Source organism: Desmodus rotundus, chromosome 6 (genome assembly GCF_022682495.2).
Source record: "Desmodus rotundus isolate HL8 chromosome 6, HLdesRot8A.1, whole genome shotgun sequence".
NCBI lineage: Eukaryota > Metazoa > Chordata > Mammalia > Chiroptera > Phyllostomidae > Desmodus > Desmodus rotundus.
In genome coordinates this window covers 80,787,965-80,807,994 of record NC_071392.1, presented here as the reverse complement: position 1 = coordinate 80,807,994, position 20,030 = coordinate 80,787,965, and the positions used below count along the sequence as shown (strand labels likewise).

Here is a 20,030-nt window from a genome sequence, read left to right as displayed (position 1 = left end):
GGTTCATGTCCATGGGTCGTACATGTAAGTTCTTTGGCTTCTACATTTCCTATACTATTCTTAACCACCCCCTGTCTATTTTCTACCCACCATCCATGCTACTTATTCTCTGTGCCTTCTCCCCCTCTCTCCCCTTCTTCTTCCCTGCTGATAACCCTCCATGTGATCTCTATTTCTGTGATTCTATTCCTGTTCTAGTTGTTTGCTTAGTTTGTTAGTGTTTCGTTTTAGGTTCGGTTGTTAATAACTGTGAGTTTGCTGTCATTTTACTGTTCATACTTTTTATCTTCTTTTTCTTAGATAAGTCCCTTTAACATTTCATATAATAAGGGCTTGGTGATGATGAACTCCTTTAACTTGACCTTATCTGAGAAGCACTTTATCTGCCCTTCCATTCTAAATGATAGCTTTGCTGGATAAAGCAATCTCATGTGTAGGTCTTTGCCTTTCATGGTTTCGAATACTTCTTTCCAGCCCCTTCTTGTCTGCAAGGTTTCTTTTGAGAAATCAGCTGACAGTCTTATGGGAACTCCTTTGTAGGTAACTGCCTTCTTTTCTCTTGCTGCTTTTAAGATTCTCTCCTTATGTTTAATCTTGGCTAATGTAATTATGATGTGCCTTGGTGTGTTCCTCATTGGGTCCAGCTTCTTTGGGACTCTCTGGGCTTTTTGGACTTCCTGGAAGTCTATTTCCTTTGCCAGATTGGGGAAGTTCTCCTTCATTATTTGTTCAAATAAGTTTTCAATATTTTGTTCTTCCTCTTCTCCTTCTGGCACCCCTATAATTCGGATGTTGGAACGTTTCAAGGTGTCCTGGAGGTTCCTAAGCCTCTCCTCATTTTTTTGAATTATTGTTTCTTCATTCTGTTCTGGTTGAATGTTTCTTTCTTCCTTCTGGTCCATACCATTGATTTGAGTCCCGGTTTCCTTCCCATCACTGTTGGTTCCCTGTACATTTTCCTCTATTTCATTTAGCATAGCTTTCATTTTTTCCCTCTAATTTGTGACCATATTCAACCAATTCTGTGCACATCCTGATTACCAGTGTTTTGAACTGTGCATCTGATAGATTGGCTATTTCTTCATTGCTTTGTTGTACTTTTTCTGGAGCTTTGATCTGTTCTTTCATTCGGGCCATTTTTTTTTTTGTCTTGGCCCGCCTGTTATGTAAAGGGGCGGAGCCTTAGGTGTTCACAAGGGCAGGGCGACCCACGGTGCTGCGTTGTAATGCTCTTTGTGGGGGAGGGGTCCGAGATGGAACAATGCCACTTGCTCCACTCTCTGTGGGGTTTCAGTCATTTCCCCCACTATCCACAAGCAAATTGGGCCTTTCTGGTGCTGATTCCCAGGTGGGTGGGATCGTGTACATTCTAGGACCTTGTAGGTCTCACCAACGAACTCTCCTGTGAGGCTGTGAGTTCCTCCCATTGCTGCCTCAACCCCCACAGGTGTTTTCAATCAGAGGTTTGAGGCTTTTTCCTCCCACGCTGGAGCCCTGGGTTGCATGGTCTGTCTCGCTCCCCCATTGTTCCTCCCAGTTTATCTGCACACAAATGTGGGACCTGGTCCTCCAGCCACTGCCTTGCCTGGTCCGGCAGCTGCTGCCTTGCTGGTCAGTTGCAGCCTTGCCTGCCCCACTGTGTCTGCTAGCCACCATCTTGCCGTGAGTTCTCTCCACCCGGCTGCCCATCTCTGCCCCTCCTACCGATCTGGATGAATGTTTCTTCTTTAACTCCTTAGTTGTTGGACTTCCATACAATTTGATTTTCCATCAGTTCTGGTCGTTTTCTGTGTTTAAATCTGTTGTTGTCCTTCTTTTGGTTGTGTGAGGAGGCACAGTGTGTCTACCTATGCCTCCGTCTTGGCCGGAAGTCACTATTTTTGTTAGTCTTAACATGTATAAGGCTTTTTTTATTGGTGACTTGGATAGTTTACATTTATGAAAACACAGCTCATGGAAGTTTGAATTGTTATCCTCTTTTTCCCTTAGTAAATTTCCTTAAAGTTAGCAAAAATAATCAGTCTTTCCACCTACCTTAAAGGACCTGGCAATGTTGAAACCATTATTCGTAAAGTCACTGCAGAATCTAAGCATTTGAAGCTTTCCCAAGAAAAGTTAGTTCCTCATTGTCTCTCTCCTGTGGCATTGAATGGCAGAGCAAATCACACAAGGACAGCTATAAAGAAATGAGTGGCATAGAAACAGTTATAGCCCTTGGGCTTTGAGCATTGAAAGGTATTAATGAGTTGAATGTTGATGAAGTACCGAGTTTTTGAGGGGCATGTCATTGAGACACTCTTGTCTCCCATTTGCCAGAGTCAACAGCATGAGACACTACTACAGACACTGTGGAATGAGTGAGGCTACTCACAACAAAGCAAATTAGTAGGTGTTAATTATACGGTCACACACACACACTACTATCTGTCTGTATTTCCTAGTAACCTACCTTTCAGTTTTACAAACTATGGTTTCTTTACCCTATGCATATATATGAAGGAGGCCATTTCAGAATTATTATAGTTGGGAATGTTATGAAGGCAGACATTTGGATGTGTGAATATTGAATCAAGAATTTATCCCCTCCAGCTAGAAGCATGCTTTTGGAAGTAATTCCTGATGCACTGATCAGGCCTGATACTGTCTTCCTATTGTCACTGTCATCAGCACTGGCAATTTACTGGGGCCTGCTCTTAAAGGCAAGTGGTGGTGAATAGTCCAGTGAGACTTTTGGCTCCTGGGTCTTTACTTGTTTAAGAAACTCAATGCAATGCATCAGTCTTTGCAGGCTAAGTTAGTCTCTTAGCCCATCCAGTCTGGTATAGTTCCCTAAGAGGCTACTTCAGCAATTGCTGTCCCTTGTAACAGTGTGACATTTGCCTTTTCTATTACAGGTTCAGGATTGCAAAGTGAACACTTAAGAGGCTATTCATTGCAAGCCAGGGATGTGACCTAAAACTCAGGTACTGCCAAAGGTGAGTGATGGGGCCCAGCTCGGGAATCCACAGAGGTATGGATTAGTAAGAGGAAAAAACCAGCATGCTTTCAACTGACAGTATTTTGTCTAAACAAGACAATCGTTTCCATAGTCAAGGCAATAGTGATAAATCATCCTTAATCATTAAATCTAAAAAGTGACATGTAATTCAGAACAAACAAGAAATTCAAACTCTTCAGTAAATTTCCACAAAAAAAGCATCTACAGTAAGTCAGGATCCCCCCTTTTCACTGAACTAAACTGTTTGGTTTGGTTAACTCACCATCTTCCTAAAATGGCTCATCCCCTCTCATCAAAGCCAGCCAACCTCTGAGTCTGGTGTCACCACCATGGCCCAGTCCTTGGGCGAAAGTTTCTGAAGGATCAGAGCTATCACTTCCTGCCCCCTGACATTCTTCACCTTCCACAGCTGAGGTCATTTAATCTCAGCCCACTCCCATTCTCAAATGAACCTAGATCCTTTGAAACAGAGGTACCCAGGGAGCTCTAGCACCAGACTTGATCCAGTCGTGGGCCCAGCCCAAATATTATGGCCTCCCAGATTTCTGACCACCCTCCCCACATACCCAAACACACAGAATGGCCTATAGGCCTGTGGGCTGCCCCTCCGGCCCAGCTCCGGTCCTTGACTATTGCTCACTGACCCATCAGTGCTGACACCCTGCGTTAATCTTAGAGGGTTTAATCAGAGCATGATGAACAGGATTCCTTGAAACCTCATCCTGAAAGTGTTTGACTATGAAGGTCTTAGCTGTTCACGACAGTGGATCTGCACAAGGCACATGACCTAAATGAGAACTTGAGAGATGCCAGAGAAATAGGCAATTGAATTTTATACTCGTGTAGACTTTCTGTGTGATATTAATGCCAGTTTAGCACTGCATTGTTCTGAAGAAATTAAAAAATTTGTTAGTAATATTCTATAGGTCATACTTTCTTCTCCCCCAGGAAAATTCCTATGACACATTCAGCAAGTCCACATTATTGTCAGGAGTTGCCCCGATTTTTCACTTACACATTGCTGCCAGCTGAGCTCACCCAATTCCTGATTCTACCAAGCCTATACCTGCCTTGACCTTTGCAATTGCTGTTCCTTCTGCCTGGAATGCTCTTCCTGCAAAAGGTTGAGTGACTCACTCCTCATTGAAGTCTCAACGCAAATATTCTGCTTTCAGAGAGGCTGCCTTTGCCCACCCTGTCTAGCCAATGTTGCTCCCCTCAACAACATTCACTAAATAACATCCTTCTCCAGTCTCTTCATAGCACAAAATACTACCAAAATTATCTTATGAATTTACTTTTTATCTGCCTCTCCCACTAGAATATTTATTTCCGTGAGAACAGAGCCTGGGTTCCCTCAGCCTGGGTTCCTAAGTAGTTACTGCTCTCTTTCTGATCCTCAGACAGTGTTGGGCCCTGAATTAGTATTTTTCTAATTAATTATTTGTTGTAAACTCATGTTATATTTTAATATCTGGTAGAGCTATGTCTACTTTATTACTCTTTCTTGTCACCTCATTTTTATAAACTTGTTGCAATGACTGAAACTTCTTCCATTAAATGGGACATAAGTTCTGCTCCACACAGAAACTGACTTAAAATAATTTTATTATTCTAATTCTTAAATTAATATTTGTTAATATAAAATTTAGAAAATATAGCATAGTATATAGGGAAGAAAACAAGAAATCAACCATACTGCCATAACTCAGAAATGGCATGATTAATTAATGTGAGATTCCTTCCAGAAACTTTTCTAAATATATGTATACATGTATTTATACGTATATATACACACACATACACAAACGCACAAAATTAAGGATTCTATACCGAGTTCTACAATGTGTGCCTTGCGGGGGAGGGGTTCCCCACACCAGGAAGCTGTACTAGAACACCAGCTAGGTGTCCTACCCTTCGACTCAATTCTGACATAAGAACATGGACGACAATGAAAGAGAGCTCCCTCAGAAGGTGGAAGGTGGAGCTAAGGAACACAGAGTACAATTCATGGAGGGACCACCTACTATGGGTCAGAATTGGGGCCTAATTGAGGGATATTCCCACCCCAGTATAGAGACCCTTGCAATGTCTGCCTGGTAGGGTTCCAGAATTACCACAGATGGTGCTCTCTGAACCCCACTCTTCTCCTTTGTGAATGAATGTTTGTGGTAATTATCCTGTTCTTACTCTACCATTATATATTAGATATGGAGAGGGTGGGGGAACACAGACATCTGTTTGTTTAGTTCATGGGTCTCCATATCAAGAGAAGCTACATTCAGGTCAACCACTGTGAGCTCATGAACTTTGAACTTGAAACTGTGATTAGAACTTTTTCGGTTATTTCCCCCAGAAAAGAGTTTGCATATATTTTGCATGGAGGAAGAGAGGAAAACCTAATATCTAATGATCAGAAGGGCTGATGGTGGTAGTCACTAGTCTTTCCTGCTCATGCTTCACCCTTTGGGGCACTTTCTGGACTCCTAGCGGGTGGTAGTTGGGGGGAGCATGTGACTAGTTTTAGAAAATGAGTTATGAACATAAGAGAACATTTATACATGTAATTGTCATTGTGAGTTCCTCCTTTTCTCCAGGAAATAGGGTGGCAACCCTCAGCCTGGGTTCCTAAGTAGTGATGATTCCCCTGCAACCCATAATAGACAGGTAACATCAATAAGAAATAACCTCTTTGTTTTCAGCCACTATGATTTTGGGGGGTTGTAATTGCAGAATATAGTTTGTTCAGAGTAGCATGTCCTGAACCAAATACCTATTTATTATCTGCCTCTTGCATCAGCAATTAGGCTTAGTGAGGACCAGAATCTTGCCTATCTTGCTGTAAATTATATGCCAGATATTTATCACTACACCGGCTCCTAGTAGGTGCTCAATGAATACGTCTTGAATCAGTGGAGGGGTGAATTCTCTTAGCCTAATTAAGGTTTTTGCTCCTGACAAAAATTTCTGTCATCAGTCTCGGTGGGCTCAGCGTCGCTGCAGGATAAACACCAAAATCTCAGTGACTTGAAACTACAAAAGCTTAATTATTATTTTACTGCACATCCGCTATGGGATGGCAGGGGGGCTCTGCTCACTCTAGTCCCTCAGGACCCCAGACTGACGGTAGCCACTGTCTGGAAAGTTGTGGGTTGCTGCAGCAGAGGGATTAAAGAGCTCTCTAGGGTCTTGCATTGACTCACAGTCCGCTCATAGCTCAGATGACTCATACCACTTCTGCCCATAACTAACAGCCCCAAATTAGTTACATGACATTACTCAGCCACAAGGAACCAGGAACAGCAGTACTCTGGTGCCCAGGATGGCAGGCAAAAGGAAATATCTCTGGAACACCATGAATACCTAACAAAATAGAGAAACAAAAAATAATGAAAATATTTATGATAAGTGAGGTGAAGGAGTAAACAGAACTGGGCTGTATGGTAGACAGACGTCATTGAGGGACCTACATATAGTGGGTGGTAACATTTGCATTGAAACCTCAAAGGTAAGAAGGAGAGAGCAAGAATGGAAAGAATATTGCAGACAGGAAATAATAAGCATAATGGCCCTAGGGTGGAATAAGCTTGGTTTTTCCTGACACTGGCAGAAGATGAGATCTATAGGAACCAAAAAAACAACATAGGTGGGAGGGGCATGTCAGGACAGAAGAGGGACTATCAAGGTTAGATGGTAGAGAGCCTGGAGAGCCATAACAGATAATCAGGATTTTATCCTAAACGCAATAGGAAGCCACTGGAGAGTCTTAGGATGAGAAGTATATGTTTGATTCATGTTTAAAAAAATTAATTCTGGCTATGTGGGGCATTACTTGGAAAAGGGTAAGAGCGAAAATGGGAAGAGCAGCTAGGAGGCTATTACAGCAGTGCAGACAGATGCTCGGTCCAGGAAGGGATATGCTTGTGGGGGTGAGGGTAGCCAGTATGAAGATGGCAAGAAGTGAGCGATGTATTTTCAAGACTTACTGGTGGATGGAGTAAGAGGGAATGGCAGGAGTTATTTATGACTCCCATTGACAAAGATAAAGAAAGCCAGACACTAGTTTTTATCAGTAATAGCTACTCAGGTAGGGAGAAGAGTCCACTGTGAACTGAACTCAACTTTGATTGGTACAGAGGTGACTGGGTGTTTTAAAGGAAAAAAGGAGGGAATAGGATGAGCAGGGTCTCAGTTAAGTGAGGGAAATGAACATGTGTCAGTGCTTAGGCAGTGTAAATGTGATTCTGCCCTCCTACAGAGGCTGGGAGACAGACGCCCTATCCTCAGGCGTGGGCGGAAACAAATGGAAAAAAAAAAAAAAAGGCAGCTTTGAGTTTTCCCAAGCAGGAAGGGCCATCTTAGGAATGTGGCCTTGAGCTGTTAGGAACTATGTTAGTGTTTGTTCAAGCCTTTATAGACCAAGGTGGAGGCCTAGTTGAGAAGAGGGCTCAGAGTAGGCTGGCTAGAGTTTGGTCAAGGAGAGAATCTTCGTCGCCATGTTTCTGGTTTTAAAGAGAGCACGATTGGTGGTGTCATCACAGAGACGGGGAAATCTAAGGGGCAGCAAGGTTTGGAATCTAGAGGAGACTTAATCCTGCTTTGGATATGTTAAGTTTGAGACATTCAATTGGGTGAGAAGTTAAACAGAAGGATAGATCACACGAGAGAAGTCTGGACTGAAGCTATAACTCAAGAGCTGTCAGCGTGACATATAACTCAGAGATCACAGGTGAGAGTGGGAGTTAGAGATGAGAGGGAGGCCCCTGGGCTTGCCTAACAAATTCCTCCTTGAGATCTGTTTCCAGAAAAGTCTCATCGTCAGCTATGTGGTTGTATTTGTAATGGTCACAAAGTAAAGTGAACAGAGTAACAGTGGAGGTTAAATGTTTGGAGGTTTTTCTTGTGATTTCAAATCTATCTCTATTTGCTATTTCGGAATGATAGCCCCACAATTACATTTATTGAACACTATTGTTATCCCCATTTTACATGGAAAACTGAATACCCATATGAGTCTTGCGAAGGAAGTCAGTGTGCCCAAGGTAACAGAAAATTAGTAAGGGTTGGGTCGTCTGTTTGAAACTACGCAATCTGGTTCCAGATTCTGTGTTCTGAACTGTTATATTTATTATATGGCACTAGGCAAAGTAAAGCAGCTAGGTGTATTTATTTAATGGGTCGTAAATAATAGACTTTACATATATAATAGTTCCAATAACAGTTTTTATTGGATCTCTGTGCTCATGTGAGCCTGTCTGGATTATTAGGGTTGAAGCACTATTCACCCGGTGGCTGTGCCTCAAGGTATTAGAGACAAATTCTAGGTAAACTGGCTTCATTACAGCAGTCCTGAAGCTTTAAACCTCTAAAAACAAATGAACACAAAATTTTTAAAAATACAGTTGTACAGGACAGTTAGGTTTGCTGTGCCCTGTGGCATCAAACTGAAGTCCTAGTCCTGGACATGATCTACTGTCAGGAAAATGATAATATTTCTCACTGTTACACACTAAAGCTTTTCTTTTTCCATATATATATATATATATATATATATATATGTATATATATATATAGTGTTGACACTAAATTCACATTGTTTGCGCAAGTTAAAGAGTTCCTTCAACACGGGAATTATTCTATTTCATCTTATTTTTTTAAACCACATCCTAGCAATCTTGGAGCCCCAGGAATACTTGACAGCCCAGAAAAGATGGGAGGGGGGGTGATAAAAGAAGAAGGAATTCACATCAAACTGTTCTACTGGACACTTTTAGTGAGCACAATGCCCTTCAGGGGCATCTTGGTTTTTTGCTTTTGTTTTTAAGTTTTTCCCATTTATGGTGTGCAGAAACATCCTGATCCCATCTTAAATTAAATACTGGTAACTTTCCTTTCCCTCGCTCTCTGCGTTTCCTGGCCTCTGACCCCCTTCCCTAGCCTCGGCCCCGCCCACTGCTCCCACTCCAGCCTCAGCCCCCCAGCCTCGCAGGCCTAGACACTGCGCCTGCGCGCACAGGTAGCCCCGCCAAGGGCCCTCGGGGCGGGGTCTCAAGCTCTCGGAGGAAGAGGAAGAGGAAGTTGGGGAGGGTCCTAGCTGGGAGTGAACCGGAAGTGTAAACGCTCCAGCTTCTTCTCCGCCAGACAGGACCTGCTCGGTTGGGCCCGGTGGCTGCAAAAGAACTTTCTCCCGCCCCAACGGTTGCCGCGGCCAACTGCCTCGCCCGCCTGGCGGCCTCCCCCGCCTTCTCCTCTTCTCTCTGGCTCCGCGCGGCCCTGTCTCCCTCTCGCCCGGCAGTATCCGCTTGCTCCTGCCACCACCTCCTCGTCTTCTGCCCGGCTCGCCGGCCCGCCCAGCTGCAGTGATGTGCGACAAGGAGTTCATGTGGGCCCTGAAAAACGGGGACTTGGACGAGGTGAAGGACTATGTGGCCAAGGTAAGCGGCGGCGAGTGGAGCAGGCAAGCACGGAGGCGGGATGGAGAGGAGGCTGAGGCAGCTGATGGGAGCTGGGCTGGCGCCGGTGGGGGTGGGGGTGGGGGTGGGGGTGGGGGTGGGGGTGGGGGTGGGGGTGGGGGAGGAAAGGCAAACTGGATGGAGGTGGCACCGAAGAGAGGGGAGTCAGGGAGTCTAAACTGGAAGAAGGGGCCGGATAACACGGTCCTGTGCCAGGTGACTGCTGTGTGGCTACAGCCAGGCCTTTCGTGTTCTCCTGACCCCTTGGGGAAGGGGAGGAGTGGTTACCGGCTCTTTCAGCCTCACTTTTGAGTACTGATCATTTGAGTTTGGCCCTTTGCTAAGCCAGTTACTTAAATCTTTCTTTGGATGAAGTAATTCTCCATCTTGAACCTGCCTGTTACTGAATGAAGTGACCTAAGTGATTCGAAACAGAAGAACTTTTTGTTCGTTTGTTTTAACTGTGGGCCCGTTAATGAATTTAACGTATTCATTGACCGTGAACAAGAGTACCAAAAATAGCAATGGTTAAAATTCTGAAACTTGGTATCACTTCACTGCCGGAATCTTAACTTTGGGTGTGGCCTTTTCCTCCCCCCCTCAGACCACAAATACTTATTTGCTTCAAGTGGGGAAGCTTATCAGTTAGCATCTGAGTGTTTAAGATACCTGAGTAGTTTACAAACACGCATGTTAACTTCAGCTACTCCCATCTTTCTCCTTGATTCCATCTGAGATGCTTACACGTGTAATAAACAGTAATGCAAGTTTAGCCACAGTGTATTTGACGGTAAAACCATGATGAGGACGCCTCATCTCAAAACTAAACTCACAATGTGAAACTGAGTCCACATTGTGGTGGACTGGTAAAAATCCAAGCTGGCCTGCCTTTGGACCCTAAAATTGTGCCTTTTGTAATTAGGAGAGAACTTACACGTGATTTTGATACGGTGATAATGTAAAAAGACATCTTCTAAGACATAAGTGTAATTTTATAATCATGGGGGTCAACCGGCTCACCTACGAGAGTGAGAACCCAGTCTAGGTTTTAGTTCTTCAGAGGGTATGGCCACTGTTGGGGCGCTTGTTTTTGCTTCAGAGATCTGTGTTAGGAAGCAAGTAAGCAGAAGCAGAGTATCTTAAAACTTGTAGGATTGTGCAGGGCCAACTACTGATAGTTTTTACTCTTTAATACCATTTGATTTTGCCTTTACGCATGCAACTTATCTGCTTAGTTAATTTCAGTGGCTCCCTAGGACACTGGTCACTGCCTTCTCAGCTAGCGGAGGAAGTTTGAAACCTGCCTTACTGGATGTGTCAGTGTAAGATTATAGGGAAGAGCTTACTTGGGACACTTCGATCCATGTTACACTTTCCAGTGGTGGGACACCGCAGTGCCCTGGAAGTGACTAGCTTTCGTTTTTTTCTGTTATTGGGAAACCTTGAAATACGAAAAGTTGGTAAGTACTAAACTTACACTTACAAAAAGGAATACAATTTAGTATTTTCCTGGCACATTATTTTTTATCATCCTTGTGAGCCTTGTGAAGTCTTTTTATTAGTCCCATTTTACAGATAAGATTACTGAGATGCAGGGTACTTGAGGAAAAAAATCCAAAGTTACAGAGATTAAAAAGAAGAAAAAAAATGATGAAGCCAGAACCAAACTGCTGACTCCGGAACTTAGAGTCTTTAACTGCTCCGTGCAGTCTCGCACAATCTGAAATGTAGTTGCAAAGCATGTGACACCGAGATTTCTGGTAGGACATTCCCAAGGTCCACATCCAGGCGGATAAATTGTCCATAAAAAGCCTCCAGTCACACAAAGACATTTGTGAAAAACTACGTGCCAAGAACGATGAATTGATTTGTTTTGTTTTTTTAACTAGGTCATTATGTTCAGTTTGATTTTGGCTTTTTCCTATTACTGCCACACTGCCTACTCTCATCAGCAGCAGAGTTGTGCACAACAGGGAGGGTAGACGTTCGAAGAAGACTAGAAGGAAGTATTAAGAACTTTTGATCCAAAAAGGTTGGACTATAATGTAATCCTGTGAACAGATGATTGAGCTTTTTCCTTTCTTAGTTTTGTTTTTGTTTTTTTTTTTGTCTTCAACCGAGGACATTTTTCCCATTGCTTTCAGAGAGAGAGAGGAAAGGGGTGAGAGAGAGAAAGAAACATTGATGTGAGAGAAGAACATTGATTAGCTGCCTGCCGCAGGCTCCCTGACCCGGGACCAAACCCGCACCCAAACCCTGACTGGGAACCAACCCGCAACCTTCTGGTCTATGAGACAGCATTCCAACCAGCTGAGCCATACCTGCCGGGGCTTCTTTCTTAGTTTTCATTGAGTAACTTGAACCTCTTAAAATATTTTTTGCTTTGTTACTGAAAAATAACAAAAAGCGAAACAACCCAAAACTAGCACTCCATTTTCTCCGGACCGGGCTCCCGTACTGTGCCTGTTCACTCTCAGGTCCGGACAACGTGGCTGCTTCTGCTTAGCTGCCATCTTCCCCGCTTACTCCTTGGCTCCCCTTCTTCATCCACCGATTTATGAACACTCGCTACCGTTTTCTGAGTTTATGTCATGTGTGTTTATCTGAGTGGGTGCAAAGAAAGTATATTTTAAAAATTGGATTTGTCTAGTTTTCCTCCTAAGGAGTTAGAGCCTTTAAAATACCCTCCTCTGTTCTCCTGGACGATCTCTTGTTTTTAACATAAGTGAAGCATTTTAGTAGTCTCCCTTTTTAAAATTAATATTTTTTAAAAAACCAGTAATTGTACTATTGTACCTGCTTCTGGCTTGTATACAGAAGTCTGAAGTATGGGTAGGCAGAAGTTGTTGGTTTTGGGTGAATTGCCGAACTCAGAAAAAATCAGTAAAAATCAGTTGAGAACTCCCAAACCATTGAAAATTGTATGGTTCTAAATGGAAAAAAAAAAAAAAAAACCCCAGCATGTAAAAAAAACTTTAGGTTACTCCCCATTAACTATTAAGCTGTAACATTAAAACAATATCTGAAACATTTTGGCTTCTTGACTGAGCTGAAGACCATATTTAGTTAATTTATTGGGTTCCTCTCAGTCTCAGTCCCAGGTACTTTGCTAGGCCTGGCATGATGGTGAAGAAATTGGGCAGAATGCTTGGGAAACTTAAGCACTACATTCAGCGGACGTATGTGCAAAAGCTTTCATGCTTTTAAAGTAGCATGCAGATTATAAGTAACATCTCATAGAAAATGCATTTTGTCCAGTTGGGAAGGAAATGAAAGCCGGAAAGAACGATATTCATGAGCAGCGGTAGTGGATATTCACGGCCCCGTCTTCAGTCTGTGTGCTGCTTCGAGGTGACGTTATTTTTGCCTTCATCTTCCATTTGTGCCTTTATGTTAATTTCTCCCATTGGAGTTAGTTCGGCTGTCACCTGAGTTCCAGAAAGGATAGCTCTGTTCAGATAAATCCCTGATTGAGCATCTGTTTTCTTTTCAAAATTATTTCTGTTGTACCCATTTTGACTAATGGCATCATGACCCAACCATTTGCCCAAACTGGAAATTGGGGGGTTTTCCCAAATTTCCGAGTGCTACCAAGACTGCTCTCTTCGTCTCATTTTCTCCTCACTCTCCATTCTTTTGCTCCTACTTTAGATCATTGTTGCCTGTCTCCTGCCTGGACTGGATTTTCCTTGCCTGTAGTTTTCCCCTCTCGCCTGGAGAGCTTGCACCAGGACCTGTCTGTAATGTGAACCTGAGCACGTCGTCCTTCTCAGCCAGCCTCCTTCGCTGTCTTAAAATGTATTTGTGGTTCCCCGTTACTTTTAAATGGCCAGCTCCTCCTCGGTTTGGCATCGGTGGCCGATCTGATCTGGCCTCGCCTGCCTTTCTAAACTTGCCTCTGTGCGAGCCGCGCTCTGCTCCAGACCCTGCCATGCCCTGCTTTTTACCTGTGTATCTTTACACTGTCGTCCTCCATGTCCGAGTCTGCTCGCTTCAATCCCCAGCTCCCACCCTGCTGAGCGCCTGTTCATCCTCTTAGCTTTCAGTGTGGCCTCCTCCAGAAGGACGTTTTGTCTTCAGATGGTGTGCTGCTGCTTTTAGTGTTTCACTTATCAGACTGCTGTGCCTTTGTTTACATGTCTGCTTTTAATTAGGCTCTGAGCCTCTGGAGCCTGGATGCTGTATTCTTTCTCATCTTTGTATCTCCAGTGTGGTGCCAAGGAATTTCACACATTAAAAGCATATGTTCCAAGTAAGGAATTCTTTTTATTCGTAACTTAGCTACAGTGACAACGTACTTCATTAGGTATAGGATGATAATTACCATTGACAGCATGACTGATATGGCCAGGTACTGTAAAGCACTCTGCAAGATTTTTACGTGAACTTTCATTTGCTTTTTACCACAGTATTTTAATGTAGGTGATGGTATTCCCATGTTAAGGATAAGGAAATTGAATTTAGAGAAATTAAGTAACTTTACAAGGTCACAAAGTAAGTGGCACACTGGGATTTGAACCCAGAACTGCCTGAATTTACAGCCCATATATTTTTCACCGTATCGGTCTGCCTTGAAATGGTGTTCTGGCTTCTTAGCTCACAGCAGGTTAGCATCAGCACATTAGGAAAATGAGAAAGGGGCTTGCCGGAGACAGGCACCAATTATCTGTGACTGGGAATAAAAAGTAGAAAGATGGCTACATTAAACATTTTTAACAACAATTTGAAAATAATTAGTGCAGAGACAGCAGCTTTGTAAACTTGGTGTCTCATCAGAGGCTGTCTTTGCTCGAGAGACTGTTTGATGGCTTGTGGAGACTGTGTTGTATGTATGGTTACACATAGTTTTGTGTGATTTGGTGTGTAATTCCAAATTTGGTTTGTGATTCCATACAGGACAGAAAAAGTCAAATTGGGTCCGTTTGCCTAAGGAAGAAACAAAAGTAACCAAAGTATTACAATTACCTTCCAGATTTTTTAAATTAATTAAATAGCACTTTTTTCAAAAAGTATGTTTTTAAAATTGTATATATTTGAGTACTATGATGCTGTGTACAAGTGTAATATCACTTATCACATTGCCCCATAAGCATAACCTCATTTTAGAGATTTTAGAGATGAACAGACTAAGAGTAAATAATTTGCCTGAGGTCATAATCTCTGGAGTAGTGAAGCAGATTTTAACTCAGTCTCTCGGACTTCAAAGCTTCTTGCTCTTACACTTCAAACCACTGACCTTCCTTTCTCAATAATGCTAGTTAACTCAGGGGGTACTGTCTAATTGAGTATATAAGTGTTAAAAATAATCACATCAAGGAGGGTAATTATTCACTGAGACTACTCAGAGGTGAATGCTTATGAGTCGTACTGCTAAGTAGTCCCATGTGATCTCCAGTAGGTCTGCTATATGTACCCTTTTGTTTACTGTGTGCTTCTGTTTCGCTTGCTGTGAAACACTATACACCAGGTCCCTGACTTCCCCTTCCCTGTGGTTTCCTTTCCCTCTCCAACCCCCATGCGAATTACATCTGCCTTTGACACGCTGATAAGTTTGAAAAGCAACAATTGTATGCCCTGTGAGAGGATAGGATCTCTTGAACTTGAGAAAAGTATCAGCTCTAATCTTCAGAAATTGTAAGACTTATTGGGATCACTTTTCACTTCCTAATAAAATAAGCATTTTACCAGGGGCCCCAATTCAGTCTATCTTGCAATTATTAGTTTTATACAATTTCCTTTTTTTTCTTTTTGAAAGTGCCCGTTTCCATGTCATAGAAAGTGTTCACTCTCCACAGCAGGGCAGGTGACCCGGTCAGAAAGAGAGATGTCAGCTTGTATCAGAGATAGGTGTCCTCAATAGAGACAGAAGCGGTCATCAAATTCCTTTCTTCTGTTACTCCTTCACTCTTTTTTCTTTTACTATAAAATAAAAGTATGTTTTTTATATTGGAAGGCAAGTGTTCACTCAGATATCCGTGGGGTGTATATAGGGCTTTCTTTTGAGATTTTAAACATTATCTTTATGCTAGTACAGACAGTTAAAGGTATAATAAAGCTGATTCAAATTATAAAAATAACATGTGCTTATTATTTAAAAGATAAAGCTGCACTGGATAGAAATAAAAATGGAACTAGTGTCCACTGCCCATTCCTCTTTCCCAGGAGTATCTTTCCTGAACATATAAAATTCATGGGTATTTTTAAGACAAAAATATAGAAAAAGGTAAAAATTAGCCCCTGATTCTACTATCTGGGGAATTCCTACCAACTTCAAAAGGTGAAATTAAGTTAATGCAGGTACAGATTAGAAAGTGCAACAGCTATGACTCCCTTCCCCAGCCCCAGCGAGCAAAGCAAGCCTTTCTTAACAGGTTCACATAATTGATCGCAGGGAAACATTGGAAATTCACTTATTTAAAACACTTTCTACCCCAAAATCTGTCTGCAGAGCTTGGTTTAAGATGGTGGGGCATTTGTCTTTGGGGAGGTGGAGGTTCCCCAGCATTTGAAGTTCCTTCCTCTGTGTGAGGAGTTCTCTGAAGCCAAAAAGGACAAATAAACTGGGTTTTTTTTGTCCACACTTAGGAAATGGGCTGGTAAGCCAAACATTGCGAATTGAGTTTTTTGATCTGGATCTGATACAAAGACTCAAGTATAGTAAAGGATGTAGCAGCAGCAATAAAACATCGTTTCCGAGAACAGAAGTAGTGGTGTGCCCATTGTGGCATCTCTTCTGTGCCCAGGTGATTCTTGTGACAAGTTTTCATTTTATTTCTTACTTTTAAACCTCCTTGGTCCCTGCCCATTTACTAAGCCTGGTTCTTCAACCTGCCCGGCAGTTTTGAGAGGTACTTGTAACAACTACTTAATATATTACACTTCTGTTCATCAGTATGTATTGGTCTCTGTTCTCGCACTTAAGAGCCCTGAATTAATTTTTACCTGCCTGTCTCCCCTGTTGTACTGTAAGCTTTTTGAAGATAGAAATTATCTCTGTATTTCCCATATTTATCACAGTGTCTCTTACCTATAGGTTAGTTAAATTTGGGTTGAATTGGTAGTTCTCAGAATCAACCCTTCTTTTATTGTTTTCAAAGTTGCTTATACCATATGCCTATTTGTAACAGATGTTCTTAATGTAAATGATGTGTCATTTCTTTTGAAAATAGCTCTTACGTTTTCAAACTGTGTGTTTTAAACTCACTGAACTTTCACTTTTCCACACCGCTACAAGAGCTGTGGAATACAGTTTTGACAATAGTTGTATAAATATTAACACCAGTTTCCACATGTAATTTTTCATGGCCATGATATTAGAATTTCTTTTTTCTTTCTTTTTTGGTTGGGGAGTGGGGACTTTTTCAAATGATGAATTGAAATACTTTCCTTTGAGTTCTTAACTAGCCGGACACTCCCCTGCACACTGTTGGTGGCATCTGTGATGTCATGGGGGTAGCGGCCATCCACACTGCAGCTTGCAGACTGGGCAGTGGCCAGGGTCTCTTCAATGGTTCCAGAGAGTTCTCTAGCTGAACACCAGTACTGCATCTGTCCACAGTGTTGGCGATCTCATCAAAAGTGGTATTTCCCCTGTGCTTAATGCCTTTCTGCCTCTTTCTGTCTCCTGGCCGTTCCCTGAGGGCGCTGATGATGGGGCGGAGGCAGAGGACACAGCCTCTGTCTGGGCCCATCTGTTCTGAGGGGCCGGTTTCACTGTGATTCTCAGACCCCTCCAGTCACCAGTTGGCTTTGGTGATGTCATCACCAAACTTTTTGGGAGACAGACCCAGGGGGCCAATCTTGGGGGCCAGGGCTGTTGTGGCACCAACCTTCTCACCGGTACACCTCAGGTGTACGACCTTTATCTCGTTGGGGTCGAACTTTGGTGGCATGGTGGAAGCAGCTGATGTCAGATGAACCTGGATTCGGGGTGACAGAAAAAAGTTGTACCTAAGCTGCCTCTGAGACAAAAGGTGGAAGGCTTATTTTAGAATATCAATTCAGAATTTTTAAAACCATACAGTCTCAGTAAAAGAAAAATAGTTTTTATGCTGGTTTCCTTGTGAAGAATATGAATCATCAGTGCTTTCTTATTATCAATGAATAAATATTAAAAACTATATTTAATACATTACTTACAACAGTATAAAAGCATATGGACCATCAAGCCAATAATATTAAAAGCTTTCTAGCTGCAAACTGTCCTCAGAAAACACCTTTATCATGTATGATTTTCAAGCCATCTGTAGGAGAGTAATTACACTTTCACTTCAGATTCCAGTAGACTTGCGTGTGACTACCAACCCTACCACTTAATAGCCTTGGCAAAGTTATTTAATTTCACCAGACCTCAGCTTTCTCATCTGCAAATGGGGATTGTAATAGGACCCAATTCATACTTCTTACCTAATTTTTAAGAGAGTGGATGTAAAACTCACCAAGCAGTGCCTAACACGTTCTAACTGTAAATATTTGCCATCTGTGTTGTTTTATGTGATGGTTTCCTAAGAGATGGATATTGTGATAGAGACTGTTTGGCTCTGTGAGCCCTGTCTGCTGTTGTGCAAAAGCAGCCATAGATGATCCATAAGCAGAGGAGCATGTCTGTGTTCCAGTACCACTTTATTCACAGAAACAGGCAGCTGGCTGGATTTGGCCAGTGGGTTCTTGTTTACTCACTTCTGCATGATACTGAAGTTGCAAAAACTGGGTTGTGTGATTTCTTTTCCCCTCAAGTTCTTGAAATCAAAAATAATTTAAATTGTATGATCAAATATAAAACTTATTTTGGGGAGCAGCATTTCCAAAAATAGGATTCAAAAATCTTTCTGGCTAAAAGATACTGAACTGTAAAGCAAGGCATGGAAAGCCATATGGGGGAAGAGAAAAGTGGGTGGGAAAAGAGAAAGAGAGAGGTTGATGAATATCTCTAAAAGAAAAAGCCTAGAATCTCTACAGTAAATTTGAACCTTAGGCAAGAGACCTAGATTATTTTGAAAGTTAGGACTTATTCCTTGTAAATATGCAAACAGGAACTAATTTAGATCCTTAAACTGAAAAGGGACCTCTACAAAATCTTTTCAGCCATCAGAGGTCATCCTTTCCCAAAAACGTTCCAGAATTTTTCTCTCCCTGGCCCTGGTGGTGGTCCTGTAGGCTGGCCTGGTTAGCAGCTCCAGGAGCGAGAGAGAAGGCAGTTAGCACAGTTTTCGCTGGTTCGTTCATGATTCACTCAGCAAGTTATCAGTTGAGCACCTACAGTGCCTGCCACTCTGTTCAGTAGCCATGGATATGCAATAATGAGTATTTCTTCTGCGAATAGGTTTTCTTCAGTCGGTTCAGTTAAAAGGATGTACAGAACAAACAAGTAAGATAGTTGTATGGGTTCTGAATAAGTCATTTCCTTATTTAGTGGATGACGTGAATAAAACCCAGAAGCAGCTGTACAGCTGTGTTAAGAAAACATACCACTATATAGAAAGAATGGGCTACTTGTAAGAGCCAAGAAAAAGTCATGTGGTTGCAGTATAGAGGAGAATCAACACCGAATCAAATTCAGATGGAAAGTTTAATCAGAGAATCAACGCCAAATCAATCAAATTCAAAGTGGAAAGATAATGGGAACTGAATGCTTTCTTTTTAAGTACTCTTTGAGTACTTTACACCTGATACGGTCCTATGTAATAAGTTAATATGCATGTAGATATGCGTATAATTTAATCCTCACAACGACCCAGGTAGGCTCTCTTTCCATTTCAATAGGGCAATAGACATTAAGTAACTTGCCTGGGCTCCTACAGCTAATGAGTGGAAGAACAGGATTCGATTTGGGTCATTCCAACAAAGTAGCATTTTTGATCATTTGCATTGAAATGTTTCAGAACTACAAATGAAATACATAGATAAAAATACTGAAAATTAAGTGTTACAGTAGATAACGCATTGAGATCGAACTAGCAAAAGATAAGGAAGAACATCCCAATTTTGAACTGATAAACAGAAATAGAAGTTTTCTGAACTGAGAAGACCCAAGCTTGGAAATAGAGGGTCTCTACACTTCTAGTCAAAAATTAATAAACACGGATGAGGAGCAAGACACGTCCTAACTAAAATGAATAAACTACAGAGATTTTTTTTTTAATCTCTAAACTTTCGGATAAGATAATTTTGAGGAGTAAAACTGACCCACCTTTAGATTATTTTCTGTGATCGTACTGGAAAACAGTGAGACAGGCAGTTCCGCTAGGAATAAAGATGTGGAAAATACATTCAAGCTGCCATTCATGTAGGATGGCAACGAAGAAAAGCACCGTTACATGCAGGGTGGGACAGAAGTAAGTCTGCGGTCGAGAGTATGTGAGACAGTCTGTTCTGATATTACTTACTAGTTATTGTATTATTTTCCATGTGAACAAATGGGAACCCACTTTTGCCTCGCCCTCTACATGTCCCCCTTCCCACTAAATTGCTGCAGAGGTCACATCTGAAACTTGTCTTTCTCTCTTTCCTCCCCCACCCCCAGTCCCTTCCTTTTTCCCTCTTCCAGTCCCTTGTGGGTGTATTTACAGTGACAGCCTTTG

At 42.1% G+C, this 20,030-nt stretch overlaps 1 protein-coding gene across 1 annotated transcript in view; it reads left to right on the top strand.

Annotated features, from left to right (window-relative positions):
* The first annotated feature begins 9,076 nt into the window (after window positions 1–9,076).
* MTPN (myotrophin) overlaps window positions 9,077–20,030 on the top strand; it is a 53,385-nt gene continuing 42,431 nt past the window's right edge. Inside the window, exon 1 of the mRNA XM_024555005.4 lies at window positions 9,077–9,432. Within this exon, the coding sequence (XP_024410773.1) occupies window positions 9,361–9,432 (72 nt within the window). The 5' untranslated portion in view covers window positions 9,077–9,360. The remainder of the gene's footprint in view (window positions 9,433–20,030) is intronic.